The following is a 14,999-nucleotide window of genomic DNA, read 5'->3' as shown; positions in this document are numbered from 1 at the left end:
TTCTAATTCTAATGCAAAATTGCATCTTATTCGCACCTATCAAATTTTGGCTTACATTTGGTAACTAAGGCATATATGAAATCCTTACACAAAAGTTTACCCAATGAAGCTACTTGCAGCTTTTTCTTGTTCTGCCCTCCATTTTTCCAATATAATTTGAGTAAGTTATATCCAAAAGCTGCCACCTTGTTCTTTTTTTAGAGTTCATTTTGATGCCAGTGCAAAGATTTTATCTTTCATTGCATGCTCCTCATGAACCCCATTTCTCTTTGTAGAGTATAATCCTTACATTTCCCCTAGATACTTGCTACGATTGTTAATATGCTATATTGAAATTTGCATTTTATGTCTGTTTCATAATTGTTCATCTTATTGTCATTTATTGATTTTTGACTGAAGCACTAAGTCTTCATCCCACAAGATTTGTGGCCTGACTGTTGTGAGATGTAGATCATTTTATCTTGTGCCGCAGTTGCTGTACATGTATTATAATTGCACATTATAAAATAGTTCTCTAATTTGACCAAACCTGAACCTTGGAAAATAACTCAACTTTTTTGGCTGGGTGGGGAGTGCAGGATACTTTGCAAGATTTGGAAGCTAAGCTGAAGGAGGCCCAAAGTACTATAGAAGCACTAGAAAAGAAGTACAAGGAGGAGCTCAAGTCTCTCAAAGAAGAAGTCAACTTTCTCCGTAAACAACGAGACTCTTTGCAAAGTCAGGTGATTTTACTTAAAACTATGTGCTAAGCACTTCGTTCAGTGCCAAATGTGTGGTTTTTCACAAGCTGCTTCAACAAGTAGAAATGGAAATCTCTTTGTGGGGTAAAACTAAGTTATGGGAACCTTTCCCAAACCATTGTGGAAAACTACTTGAAGTACTAGGAAACCAAAAAGCCATTATTTGAAACAGTTTTGGAAAATTTTTATGCAATACTCCAAGAAAAGCCATATGTTTGGTTCTGTATAAGAAGTCATAGGCATGCTAAAAATGTATTCTGTTTCACCAGAGTTCTTTCATGTTACTCAAATGGGGCGATGTCTCTATCATGCTTATAAAAAAGTCTGGCTTGGTTTATGAAGCAAATAAAAAACTGCATTCTGTTAAAGTGGATGTTTGAATTGACATGAAACTCTTGTTTCTTGAAATAAGATGCTTGTATCTATATTATCTCCTCATGTGTACTAAAATAAGTGGATACTGTAACTGCTGCATCTTTGCTGTTCTCCTGTCTATTTCTAGGTACAAGAGTTGCAGTCACAACTACTGACAGAAAAAGATTCTTGCCGTTTGATTAGCCAGGAGGCTCAGCAGCATTTAAGTGACATACAAGAGTTGTCCAGACAGAAAGCATTGGAAGTTGCACACCTCCAGAAGATGATGGAAGCAGAAAGAAAACTTCGAGAAGAGAGAGAACATCAAAACATGGAGTTGCAGAATCAGAAAGAAGAGATGGAGCACAGAAACACAGAACTGCATAATATGCTGCAAAGTCAATGGGAGGAAGAACAGCATCTGAACAGAGAGCTGCAAAGCAAGCAGGAAGAAATTGAGCACCAACGTGCCACAGTTCAGGCCCTGGAAAGGGAGCAGAGCCAGTGGGAGGAGGCAAAGCGCCAGAGTTCAGAGCAGCATTCTGCACTCCAGAGGCAATGGGAGGAGGCAAAATGTCAAAATAAGCAACTGCAAAATCAGAACATAGAGCTGCGGCACCAAAAAGAGGAGGTAGAACGTCAGAATGCACAGCTGAAGGCTGTGCTCCAGAGACAGCAGGAGGAAGCGGAACATGAGAGTGTGGTGCGTCAAAACCGTTGGGAGGAGGCAGAACAACGTTATTTAGAGTTGCAGGGTTGGAAAGAGAAAGTTGAACATCAGAATTCAGATTTGCAGGCCCTTCTCCATACCCAGCAAGAGGAGTTGCAATGTCGGACCAAGGAGCTGCAGGCAAAGCAGAAGGAGATGGAACAGCAGAGTACTGCTCTAGAGAAGATGAAGAAAGAACGGACTCAGTGGGAGGAAGTTGAACGTCAGAATTCAGATCTTAAAGTAGCATTGCATGCTTTGGAGCAGAAACACACCAGGTGAGCCCAACTTTCATAATTTGTGGCTGGACTAATTGTCTCATATGGCTATCTCACCTCCACACACCCGGTGTCTAAACAGTTAGGTATGTACAGTGGTACCTCAGGTTACATACGCTTCAGGTTACAGATTCCGCTAACCCAGAAATATTACCTCAGGTTAAGAACTTTGCTTCAGGATGAGAACAGAAATCGTACTCCGGTGGTGCGGTGGCAGTAGGAGGCCCCATTAGCTAAAGTGTTGCTTCAGGTTAAGAACAGTTTCAGGTTAAGTACGGACCTCTGGAACGAATTAAGTACTTAACCCGAGGTACCACTGTATACATAATTTTTCAGAAACTGCACTTTTCAAAGCTTCTCTTGGAGAAATACAGAGCATTAATTGTCTACTTCAGATTGCCTGATCTGGAACTTTTAGCAAAAAGCGGTCCTCCTAAAATCCCAGCCTTGGCTGGGATCAAATAGTGCACGGCGGTTGTGTCCTTCTCACACCGCCCTGCCAGCTCTGAGCTGCTTTGCGATGCTGGGATCTGATCTGAATGATTTGCCTAGTGAATCATATCCCAGCCTCACAAAGGAGTGCAGGGCTGACAGGGTGGTGTGAGCAGCACCCCCCAGAAAAATGCCCCCAGGGCCATTGCCCCCAGCCCCTCCTCCAACACTATGCCCCAGCTCCCCACCCCATTTATGAAGTTTGTAACTGGAATGCCTCCTTTTCACTTAAATTCCCCTTTTTGTCCAGTTACATAGAAATTGTATATACAAGATATATAGTCTGCACTTGAGGTTATCATTTGTTTATTTTTGCATAAATTCAGGGTCTTGTGCACATACGTTGGCACACTGTTTGTTTGCCATAGCCAAGTCTTTCATAAGTGTGTCATGGAAGAGAACCAAGGTGAAAAGCCAAGTCTTGTACTTGCTTGCCTTGGGTTGTTTTTTTCCCCAATCTGTAATAGAAGTCCTGCTTTTTTTCCGGTTTCAGTTTGGCTGCATCCTTGGAGGAGAAGGAACTCAGGCTCAAGAGACTGCAAGACAGTGATAGTGCTCACCAGGGTGAAGTCACCAAATTGAATACTGCACTACGGCAAGCAGAGCAGCTGCTTGCTGAGCATAGCCAAGAAGAGCAGGAGCTCACTAGACAGGTATTACCTGAAAAAAACTCAATACAGGGTGCAATACTGCTTTTTATTTTTCTGCCCTACTGCCAGCCCCCATCTGCTTCACATGGTGCTTCTGTTATACAGCCCCTCTCCCAAACATGGCTTCTTTTCCATAACACACTGGCTTCCAAATATACGTGTGTGTGTGTGTGTGTGTGTGTGTGTGTCCCCAGTATCATTGCAAGCTGTGTTGCTTTCCCCAGATACAATCCCTCAAGGAAATTGTGCTAGAGAAGGAGGCTGCCTTGGTAGCTCATAAGGAGCAGCTCGCCCGGAACCTGGAAGAGTCCCATGCTAGTGAGCAGTCTTTGAAGGACTCCGTGAAAATGCTGGAAGGTGAAGTAGCTCAGCTACGCCTGAGCCTGAGCAGCACGGAGAGCCGGGCAGTGGCATTGGCATCGGAATGTCAGCGTGCTTGTTCTGCCCGTTGGGAGGCACAGTCTCACTTGACTAAGCTACACTCGGTTCTGCAGTACATGCTGTGCAAAAGCCCCGAGACAAAGCTGGAGCATGGAGGGAGAGGAGACAAAGCTATTCGAAGCTCATTGTTCAGTGCAAGAGGTGAGTCTAATAAGTGGACTAGTATTATGTCCTTTGCAAGTAAATTGTTGAACATGTGACAGAGCCAGAACTCTGCAATAGGGGACGGTACCTTACTTATTTTCTAATATGATGTCTTGAAATGGCACACCCTTTCACGTTGATTCAACTTCAAATGGATTTGCTAAGGAGTGGCAAAATGCCCTAATGTTGCCATCTTTGCCTAAAGCTAAGATAGTGAGTGACACCTTGCTCCTTTCAATAGCAGTGGTATAAATTGCTTATTTAAGCAGCCCCTGCCAAGATGTAGCACATGTCAAGCCATTGGCTTTCTCAGGTATACAGGATGGAATTGATCTTTCCTGAGATTAGTTGGGATAGCCCAGAGGAAAGAACAGGCTGCTGTTGGAGGCAGAGCTGACTGATAGCACCAAAAGTCTTGAGGCCACTTCCTTGTAGGGATGGTACAAGGTTTTGTGTAGAAGGAAAACTCAACTGTGCCAAACAGTTAAGAACCATCAAATAACGGAGGAGTGTCAACTGTGTCCTGAGATTTGAATCAGACACAGAAGATTGGGGTGGTGGAGACTGGCCAAGGTGTGTAGATTAGATGGGATGGCAACACTATCATTTTTCTGTGGAATACTGCTGAAAATAAGTCATAGTGACAAGTCTTGGGCCTAGCTACAAATTACAGTGATACCTTGGATTCTTGTTTGTGTGACAGCACTGACATCTTGTGGACTGTGTAGATAATGCACTGGGTATGACGGTTACCCTGTGAGGTCAAACTTTTCAAGAGCTATGAAGCTGTTGCTTTGTGGGTACTTCCACATGGAACCCCTCTGCTGATTTCTTTCCCTTCTCATTCCACTTTTGTCAGAATACAGGGTAGCGTGGCATCATCTCCACCTTTCCAATTTTTTTGTTTTTACACCTATGGTATTCCATCTGCATCAGTAGGTGGTGCATATCTGAAAGTGCCTATCTTGTTCTTGGTGATTTTTGCCCACTATTACACTTCACTGAGCATGCATAGAAAGTATGAAGCAGGGTCTGATTTTTGTAATTGTCCAGCCACAGGAAATGTTTGACATACAGTTGTACAATTGCCCATACATTTCGTAGTACATCTCTCTTGCTGCACCTGCAGAGTTGGGTTTTTTTAAATAATAACTGGATGGGACTTGCACCTTGCCAACAAGCCCAGCTTATGCACAGCAGAATTGCCATCTCTTTCTCCTTCCTTTCAAAGTAAAAGCAACAGATGTGGCTGTTCTGGAAATAAAATGGTTCAGATGTGCCAAACTGGAACCAGGCAGAAGTGGCTATAGAGCTCACCTCAATAAATGCCATATGATGTGTCAGAAACTACATTAAAAAATGGAATAGCTTTGCTCTGAAACAGTCGCATCATCAGAGTTTTCGCATTTATACTGGACTTAACAGTAATACTTAGATTCTTCCAGGGAGAAATTGCTTTAACAAGGGTGGCATGGTAGGGGGCAGATGGACTGGAATGCATACAATTCAAGCACACGGTCATGTGGATCTCCCCACCCCAGAAGTGTGCTCGGGGACACTACAAATATGCGGTAAATAGGAATCCTCTGTGTCTTTTTGCTATATTTTTCTTGGAATATGCACTGAAGAGTTTCTTGCATTACAAGAAAAAGTGGACAGTAGCAGCAACTCCATATCTCTTGCAGCATCTAGTTCTGCCTTCAATGAAAAATAATCCTAGAATTTTCTATATCTTGTCTAACAACCCTTCAGCTAGACGCTGTTACAGAGGAGGTTTATTTCTTCAGAACAGGATAATGGGACGGGACTGTCTTTATCTCAGCTGAAGGACCTTTCTGCTGAGCTTACAGTGGAGAGAGTGGCAGAAGCTATTCAGGACCTGCGGCAAGAACTCTGGCAGACTCGCCTAGAACGGGTAATTGTTTCAGCCTTACTATTAATCCTCCATGTGGTGCCTAGTATACATTGTCAGCCTTGGTCAATCTGGTGCTCTCCAGACGTTTTGGTTACAACTCCCATCAGTCTCAACCAGCTGATGGTTGTCATCCAAAACATATGGAGAACACTAAGTTACCCAAGGCTGCACTAAGCACTATAGTAATAATTATCAAGATGTACCATTGTATTGAATTTACTTTTTCACTTGTGTTTAGCAAATGAATCTCTAGCTTGCTTAATATAATAATATATGCCATATCTGTTCTCTGTCATAATAATGGTTCTATGTGGCTCACTAGGAATGGAGATAAATATATGCCTTAAAAATACTATAGTTGGTTCTGTCCATCTGAATTTTCCGCTGCTGCTTCTACTAAAAAATTCTGAGCTTAGCAAAACTTGTTGCTCTGTGATTCAGGCTAACATCTGTCTTTTCAATAAACTTTGCTTTCTTTTAGTACAACTAGTTAACAGCTGGATATGCAGGAACTCACAATGCATTTTCCTAACAAAGTGACAAAACTGTGTCCAACAAAGACTGACGACTCTGTCTTCTAAAGCAATTAAGGCAACTGCCTAGGCCTCAATGTATTGGGATTTTGCCGTAGTGCCATTTGCTGTGGAGAGAAGATAATTTTAGGAACATAGGAAGCTGTCATATGCTGAGTCAGACCATAGGTCTACCAGTTCAGTATTGTCTACATTGACTCTCAGGAGCTCTCCAGGGTTTCAGATGGAGAAAATTCCAAGTTCTACACAACTTTTTACTGCTGACTTGGCCCTAAGATGCTACTGGGGGCCAAACTATATAATACACAGTTTTATGTAACTTTCCCCAGATACTTTTTATGTTTAATTTTTTAAGAAAAGTAGTTGGTAGACCCTGTAGCCTAGAGTAGAGATTTGGTGGGTGGGGAGGTAGAACAGTGTTTTTCTTAGTAGGCAGTTTTCATCTCAAAATTTCTTCTCACAGGAGAAAAAGATTTTGGAACCTCTACCTTTTCCTGCAAAAGGAAAAGTGGTTCAAATGGGGCAATTTTTGAGATAAAAACTAGTTGGCGAAGAAAAGGTTTACAGTATACTTTATACAGAATTCTGTGTGACATATAGTTTGGCCCTGAAAAGGGGGTTTTGTTCATAGTCTTTGGGGGTTCCTGGTCTTTCTCCTTGTTTTACTGTGCTCTTCTTTGGACATGTATATCTTTCCGCAGGGCCTGCAAGACAGAGCTGTTCCACCAGGCCTTTGGCCAGGGCATAGCCTGACTCCCTCCTTTGGCAATCTTCACAGAACTCTAGCCCAATGGTTGCCATCAATTTGATTTGAATTAATTTTATAATGGAATGATTTTAGAATGTTGTATTATTTTATTGTTGTGAGCTGCCCTGAGCCCGGCTTCGGCTGGGGAGGGCGGGATATAAATATATTATTATTATTATTATTATTATTATTATTATTATTATTATTATTATACCCCTTGCTTTTCTTGCAGGATGAGATGAGAAAGAATTCAGAAAAGCTGAAGCAAGACCTCAGTGAAAAGGAAGCAGAAAGAGACCGCGTCAGTGCCAAAGCCGAAGAGCTTCAAAAGTGGCTAGATCAAAGCCAAGAAGGTATAGACTCCTCATTTTCACTATGGTGCCTCAGAAGTGTCATAAATCTCCCAGAAGTAGAGATGTCTGCTCAAAAAGTGGAAGCTGGGGGAAATCCACAATATGAAAAACATTAGATGTCAATGTGTCGTGCATAGCAGGGGTTGGAGACAAAAAGATACCCTTTTTATGCAGAAAGTTTTGGGTGAAATATAAGAAGGAATAAAGGGAGGTATCTAGCAGCTGCGGGACATTAAGTTTTCCAGACCAGACATCTACAGTGTTTTTTTTAGAGAAATGGTTCCAAAATAGTTCCCCTTGCAGGGGGCGGGGTCACTGTTCAAAATAGCTGCAGCTTGTTATGTTTTTTTGTCTAGTTATGCCATTTCTATCCCACACTTCATTGCCAGGTACTTTCAGGGTAAAAAGCAAAAAGCAGGTGCACACAATAAAATTGAACCAATAAAACATTAACCAGCATTCAAAGTATTCAAGTATGCTCACTTAAATCTATTCATTGTCATATAAGAATCTGTAAGTCTCAAAATATTGACCTCTATCTTCACCAAAAGTCTGGAGGAAGAGGTAGATCTTTCACTGGTCCCAAAAACAAAAAAAATTACTTTTCTTCTTACATTCTGCATTTCAGAAAAAAATGTGAAAGAAGGCAGACGAGGCTCCCTAGAGTCTGCCTTGAAGGCAGAGGTCATTGCTTTCAAAGAAGAGAATGTGACTTTGCATGGGAAAGTGACTGCTTTGGAGAAGACTCTTGAGAGTACAGAGAAGCAAAGAAAGGATGTAATGGTAAGGCTAGCAGGTGGTCTGCAGAGGTCCAGTTATGAAATTGGACAGGCTCATGAATATCTGATGGGGAGTGTTACTGTTCTTGATGTGAGACAGCATCTATTAGGGATTTACTTTCCTTCTCTTACAGCTTTTGCAGAGCCATGCCCACTGAACCTACAGCATCCTCTACTTTTTGATAATGCTATACTTATCTCCCACAGCCTGTTTAATGCTTCCAGCTAATTCTTTTGCGTTTAACTGCAGGGAGTGAACTATCACTAACACAAATGAAGAAAACCCAGAAGAAATAATAATAAAAATAATAAAATTCAGTGAAGTGTCATAGTGCTGTAGTCTTCTATTATTCAGAGTCTGATTTTTAATTAGTATCTTATGATAAATCAAATAGTTGTTTGCTCCTTGTGTTATTCTGTTATGGCTTAAAGATTCTCTCCATCTGGAAGAAATATTGCATGCTCTCTTGTGAACATTTCAGAAAGTTATTCTCAAATAACTTGTCTATTATGTGAAGTGATGCCACTTCAGCAGACATTTGGTTAAAAAGAGAGGTAATCAGTTGGGTTTTTATGTAAAGCTTATGTTGAAAACCAATCTATTTCCTGTTAATATATATAGTTAACAATAAAAAACCAGGATGGTTCAGCTAACATCATTGCCAGCTTAGCACTCTGCATAAAGAGAGCAAAGAGTTGCAGTTTGCTTCTGCATTTTGAGTAATTATATTTCTGTTTCAGAATGAACGAGACATGTTACAAATGGCCAAAGAAAAGCTGACATGGGAACTGGATCTTCTTCGGGAATCTGTCACAGCCTGTGAAATTCGAGCAAATGCCATGGAGAAGATGAATCAGTCCCTAGAACAAGAGCTTCAGGCAACTCTCTCCACTCTCAAAATTAAACAGGAGGAAGCAGAGACTCAACAAAAGAGATTTATGACTTTGCAGCAAGATGCAGAAGTGCGAAAAGGTTTGCAAGAAAATCTGGATTGCCTAACTGTTACTCTAGGAAAAAGAGATGAAGAAATAAAATCCCTGCTACAGCAAAACAGAGAACTGGAGAGGCACAGAGAAGTGCAAAAATCTGCTGTGGAACATCTCACTAAAGATCTAGAAAAGAGAGAGCGAGAAATTGAATCTCAAAACAAACAAATTAAAGACTTGGGAAAGCAGAATAAAATACAGGAGGCTGCTCTAGAGAGACTGAATATAGATCTAGAAGAGACACTCCAGAATGTGAAATCTCAACAGGACAAGATCCAAATACTAGAAGACCTGTTACAAAACCAAAGCACTATAATGGAAAGCCTGAATTTGAATCTGGAGCAAAAAGTCAAAGAAATGAAAATCATGGAGGAAAAAATCCGTATTGCTGAAGAGAATGAGTCAGCACAAATTGGTGCTCTGCTGAAAGAGTTGGGTGACTTGAAAATAAGGTTGAGTGAGAAAGATTGGGAACTCGCATCTCAAAAGCAGCTACTTCAGGAACGGGAAGAACAGGGGGGGAAGCGGGAAAAGTCTCTTCACACCAGCCTAGAACACATGAAGGCCATTCTCAGGAACAAAGAAAGGGAGGTAGAATCCCAGAGGGGACAGATAACAAGATTCCAGCAGTGCGAGGCTCAGCGTGAGAACCATCTCCATGAACTGCAAGAGAAAGTAAAACAGATGACATTCATGTTGACCCAGAAAGATCAAGAGCTTGAGTCACAAAAGCAGCAGATAAAAGAGCTGGAAGGAGAAATGGAAACAGAACTAAAGGCTCTTCGTGAACTTTTGGGTAAGACGGAGGCATCCTTGAAGGAAAAGAACACAGAGTTGGTGTTTCAAATGAAACATGAAGAAGAACTGAAAAGGCAGTTAGGAGTTCTGCTTGGAGATGTCCAGCACAGTGCAGCAGTATTAAAGGAGAGAGATGGTAGTGCAGAGTTTCAGAAAGAGCAAATGCAGCAAGAGCTGCAAGAAACAACTATTGAAATGTTGGAGCAACTCAGGGTGTTGCTAAAGGAGAGAATGCAAGAAATTGAGTCCCTGAAAGAGCAGCAAGAAGAACACAAGGAGGAGAAAGAAAGGCTTGTGAGAGAAATGCAGACAAATCTTGAATTAGCAGAGCATGCTCAGAGAAATGGAGAGAGGCAGCTGGAGTCCTTCAAGGAGGAGAATTGCCAGCTTAAGCAACAAGCGCAAAAAGCAGCAGCACACACTCAATCTCTATTGGAGAAACTGGAGTTGAACAGATCTTCTCTTCAAGACAGAGACAAGGAGATAGAATCTTTACAAGGGCACATAAAGGAACTCTTGAGGCAGAAAGAATTTGAACAGAAAAGTATAGCGAGCCTAAAGCAGGAGCTAGATAAAATGAAGCAATTAATGTCAGAAAAGGAAGATGAGCTTCACAAGCAGGCTGAGCAAATTAGCACTTACCAGGTTAAAGTAGACGTCACTCTTGCAGAATTACAGGTATGCCAGAATCGGGCAAGTCATCTGGAGGAAGTAATTAAACAGAGAGAAGAAGAATGTGAGAGAGGCCACCAAAAGCTTCAGCACCAACACAAGCAGTTAAAAGAGGATGAAAAAGAAGACTTTTTAGAAGAAGGGGAGAAAAAGAAGAGAACTCAAGATGAGAGAGTGCAAAGGCTAATGAAAGATGAGATGAAGGAACTTCTTGAGAACATACAGCATCTTCAACATGCACTGAAGAAAAAAGATGAGGAAGCTGAGTGGCAGAGAGAGAATATTAAGCAGCTGGAAGAGAGAGTTAGTGTTAAAGATAAGGAATTGTTAACCTGCAGTGAACAGCTGAAGGAAATTGTTTCTCCTCTCAAATCAGAAGAGAAGGGAGACTGCAGTTTACAGAGCTATATCCAAAAAATTCTTATGTGGAAGGAGGAGGAGGCAGCCAAGAACAAGTCTCTTCAGGAAAAGGACCAGCAGTTGCAACGGCAAAATGAAAAAATTCAACACTTGGAAGACGAGAAAAGAGTAAAGAGACAGGAATTTGATCGTCTGACCGCTATTCTGAAAAAGACAGAAAGTGAAGAGATAGAATGGCGAGAGAGAGCACAGAAGCTGGGTTTGTCCCTGGCCCAGAGTGAAGAGGCCTTGAGAGCCCTGAGAGAAGAAATGGCTATTGTACAGAGCATGGTTTCGGAAAGGGATAAGGACAGGCTTCATCTTCAAGTAAGGATTTTAGTGGTGCTATTTAAAAACTCTGCAAGTTGATCTGTTATAACAAAGGGGATTAGACAAATTCACAGAGGATAAGGCTGTGAATGACTACTGGAATGATGGCTATGTTCTAGCCCCACTAATGGAGGCAGCACGTCCCTGAATAGCATGAAATCACAAGTAGAGAGGGTATGGTTGCACTTGTGTCCTGCTTGTGAACTTCCCACAGACATCTGTTTGGCCGCTATGACAGCAGAATGCTGGAGTAGATGAACCTTGGGCCTCATTCAACAGGGCTCTTCTTACACACTCTATAAAAATAAAGTAAGATTATATTTCGTGGTATGGTTGTATCTGTCCTTCAGTTCATTTTGTACTTTGTAGTAGGAGACTGTTTTGGCTAGATAGCATTATAAAAATGGGATTTTAGTGAGGTACCTCTGTGTTGCTCTCCAGATTTGCTGGACTACAACTCCCATCAGGCCTAGTTATTACAGCTAGTGGCCAGGGGTGATGGGAGTTGTAGTCCCGCAACAATGGGTGGGCACCACCTTAGTTACCCCTGCTGTAATTAGCAGGATGTGAGTAACTCATAAGATGAAGTAGGAGAGAGAAAGAACCAAGTAGCTGTGGGTTGAACCCTGACAGACACATCCGCATTTAGATACAGTTCACTTGTGCATAATACTTTAGGGACACAGTAAAAACATGTTTTAAAAGTCTGTGTAACTACTTGGGTACTTAGGTAAGTGAATAATATGGTTTGTTCCGCAGGAGCAGTTAGATACAGCTTTCAGAGCTCTGGAGGAAGAGAAACTAGTCACTAAAGCTCTGGCAGGAGATGCAAGTCTGCTACTCAAAGAAAATGACATGCCAGAAGTAAGGCAAAAGGAGGCTGGAAAGGTAAGATAAGGGAACAGGTGGGAAGGACACCAAAATAGAGAAGAACACTTGAATTCTGATGTAGAAGGGGCAGTTGCTGAGTTTCCCAATTTATGGCACATGTCTAGTTTAAGGGGCTAATTGCCTGATTCTAAAATTTCCAGTAACAACAGTGCTGAGACGAGGTTCTTTCCAAGAGAAGGAAAAGAATGTGCCCTATCCATGGAGTAAAGTGTCTGTTCTGCATATATATCAATTCCAGTATCTTTTATGGTCCCTTCTTTACCCCACCCTGTTTTCTTCATCATGCAGGATGTGAGAAAGGAGGGAGAGCTGACATGGATAGCTGAAAGGAGACTCTTATGCAAACGCCTGCAGCTTCTGCAGCAAGCTGTTGCCAGGCTGGAGAATGATAAACATGGCCTAAAGCAGCATAATATGCAGCTTAGAGGTGCGCTGGAGCAGGTGAGATTACAAAAAGAAGAAGAATCAGACTTAGTTCATGTGCCTCCTCCCCATTTCCCGGTGAAATTTAAACCTACCTTATCACTCATTGCCCACCCCTTAAGATACTGTAACGGTGCCTGCTCCTGATTTTTCCAGTGCAGACTTGTACTGCTTTACTGATTTAATGGGCCGGTGATCTTTTTGTTCTTTTCTCTCATACTCTGTCTTCAGAGATTCAGTGCTTTCTAGAATACCAATGCCCTGTGCAACCTAGCCTGCTCAGCTCCTGTGCTTGGGGTCATCCATTTTCACAACCTTCTTCTGCTTTGTCCTGATGATCATTGTCATAATCCCTTTTGTGAATGCCCTTGCCTGCTTTTTCTCTTGTCTTCAGGTAGAACGTGAACGTAGGAGACTGAAAAGAAGTCATGGAGACCTTTCTCTGAGCTCTGGACTTTCCCAGGCTGATTCTGGCACTCAGAAGGTTCCATCTCTAGCAAAGGTCTGAATACTTGCATACTCTTAAAACCCATCCATTATTTTTGTCCTGTAATATATTTTCTTCTGGATATTAGCATGCTGGTCTCTAAACTCTTTTTCAGTGCTATTGTTGTCTTCAGTTGTCCTTGGATAAATGGGAGAAAAAAATAAATTTCCTCTTTAGTACTTTTCTCCCATGTTGTAGGTATAAGCAAGTGGCTGAATCTTGTCACTTTTCTCTCTCTAGGAAGAAATTCAGGTTCTCCATAAGCAACTGGAAGAGTTACAAAAGCAGGTGAGCAGTTCATTTCTGTAGCACCCTGAGGCTTTCAGAATGGTGTGCCTCTTTCTCTACCTCTTCTTCCGTTTTGCATCTCCACTGTAGATGAGCCCCTATAGTAGAGATGGCTAACCTGTAGCATCTGCCCCTACAAGCCGTCCTTTAAAAGTAATAATAATTGGAGCTAACGGAGATTCATTGAAGCATTTTACCATCAGTGGCATCTGGACAAATCTTTTAAGGGAGAGAGGATGTATGCTTCCTCCCCACCTTAATCTGTTGAAAACTTAGTCCGTCCTTTAACATAGCTGTTTATTGCCGATCATGTCACTTTGCTCTTGTTCTTGTATAAAATGCTTACTTGCATAGCTTACTATGCAAACATTGAAAAATGTTAGAAATTATTAATAATAATAAACCTGGATGATAAAAAATGGGACTGAAGGTGTTCCTTGCTGAGATGCAGAACTGTTGAAAGCAAGATACTCAGAATCAAACTATCTAGTAGTTCCTGATACTGTCTTTTTCTTTTTTAGGTTTCTGTTCTACAAAAGCAGCTATCACTGGAGCGGAAGCAGAAGCAGGATTATGTTGACTGCTGTGCCAAAACAAGCCAGGAGCTTTCCTGCCTACACCAAGAGCTTTCTGATTCTTTAGCTGCTGTGGCTAAGGAGCCCGAGGCTGCTGTCCTGGAACTGGAGACTCGCAAGTTGGATGAAACCCTGAACCACAGCTTGGCAGTAGGCTGGGATGGTTTCTTTTCTGGAAAACAACCAATAAACTCAACACCCAAAACAGTCCAGAAGACCTCAAGATAGCATGAAGGAAATGGCAGGAGTCAGAAGCTCTGCAGAAGTGCCTCCATCAGAACAATCTGGAAAGACTCTTTCATCAACATGAACTTCAACCCATATTGAACTGCATATAATCATTAATATACAGGGGGCTTCACCTCACTCAACTAGGCCTGGACTCTAGGACCCATGCTGGCAATTTGTCTGTTCATTGTTTGGAGTCAATCATGTTAAAACAAGCTGTGAAATAACAAGAATAGCTGGTGGACTGCAAAATAAGCAGCTGAAGATATGTATTGTGGAGATTGTGTCATAGAACAGAACTCTGAGCTAAGGATGAGAATCAAACAAAAAAAGAGAACTGAATTTCTGGTGGGGAGAGTAGAAGTGAATTGCTGAAATTGAGTCCTGAGAGAGATGGGAGTTCACTAAAAAAAGTTCCAGCCAGATTTTACATAGAAGTCAGGTCAGAACTGTATGTTGGGGAGGGATTCTAACCAAAGCAGCATTATCTGAATTCCTTAATAATTTTATTGGGTAATGAGATTTTTTTTCAGAATTGATGTCTTACCCTGTTCTGAATGCAGCAGCTCATTGTAAAATATCGTTAAAGTTGTTCAATATTTTTGTACTAAATATTTTCTTACTATTTATAAATATATTCACTTTAACTTTTTTAACTCAAATACCCTTCCACATTAAATATGTCTGCTTTACTTGATCACTTCAGTTCCCATCATGTTTGTTTCTGTTTGTTAGGAAGCTGTACTTCCTATGCTGATTTTAGCCCTTAATGTCAGTATAAGGGT

The 14,999-nt window shown here is 41.5% G+C and overlaps 1 protein-coding gene across 1 annotated transcript in view; it reads left to right on the top strand.

Moving 5' to 3' along the window:
• Nucleotides 1-14,911, top strand: part of CEP250 (centrosomal protein 250) — a 40,501-nt gene extending 25,590 nt beyond the window's left edge. Inside the window, 13 exon segments of the mRNA XM_081914356.1 lie at nt 579-722; nt 1,243-2,081; nt 3,067-3,226; nt 3,448-3,805; nt 5,596-5,723; nt 7,237-7,357; nt 7,986-8,140; nt 8,878-11,319; nt 12,082-12,210; nt 12,502-12,654; nt 13,031-13,138; nt 13,364-13,411; nt 13,933-14,911. Of these exon segments, the coding sequence (XP_081770482.1) occupies nt 579-722; nt 1,243-2,081; nt 3,067-3,226; nt 3,448-3,805; nt 5,596-5,723; nt 7,237-7,357; nt 7,986-8,140; nt 8,878-11,319; nt 12,082-12,210; nt 12,502-12,654; nt 13,031-13,138; nt 13,364-13,411; nt 13,933-14,214 (5,067 nt within the window). The 3' untranslated portion in view covers nt 14,215-14,911.
• Nucleotides 14,912-14,999: the final 88 nt, after the last annotated feature.

Source organism: Podarcis melisellensis (assembly GCF_964234715.1).
Source record: "Podarcis melisellensis genome assembly, chromosome: 6".
NCBI lineage: Eukaryota > Metazoa > Chordata > Lepidosauria > Squamata > Lacertidae > Podarcis > Podarcis melisellensis.
This window is presented reverse-complemented; position numbering and strand designations above follow the sequence as displayed.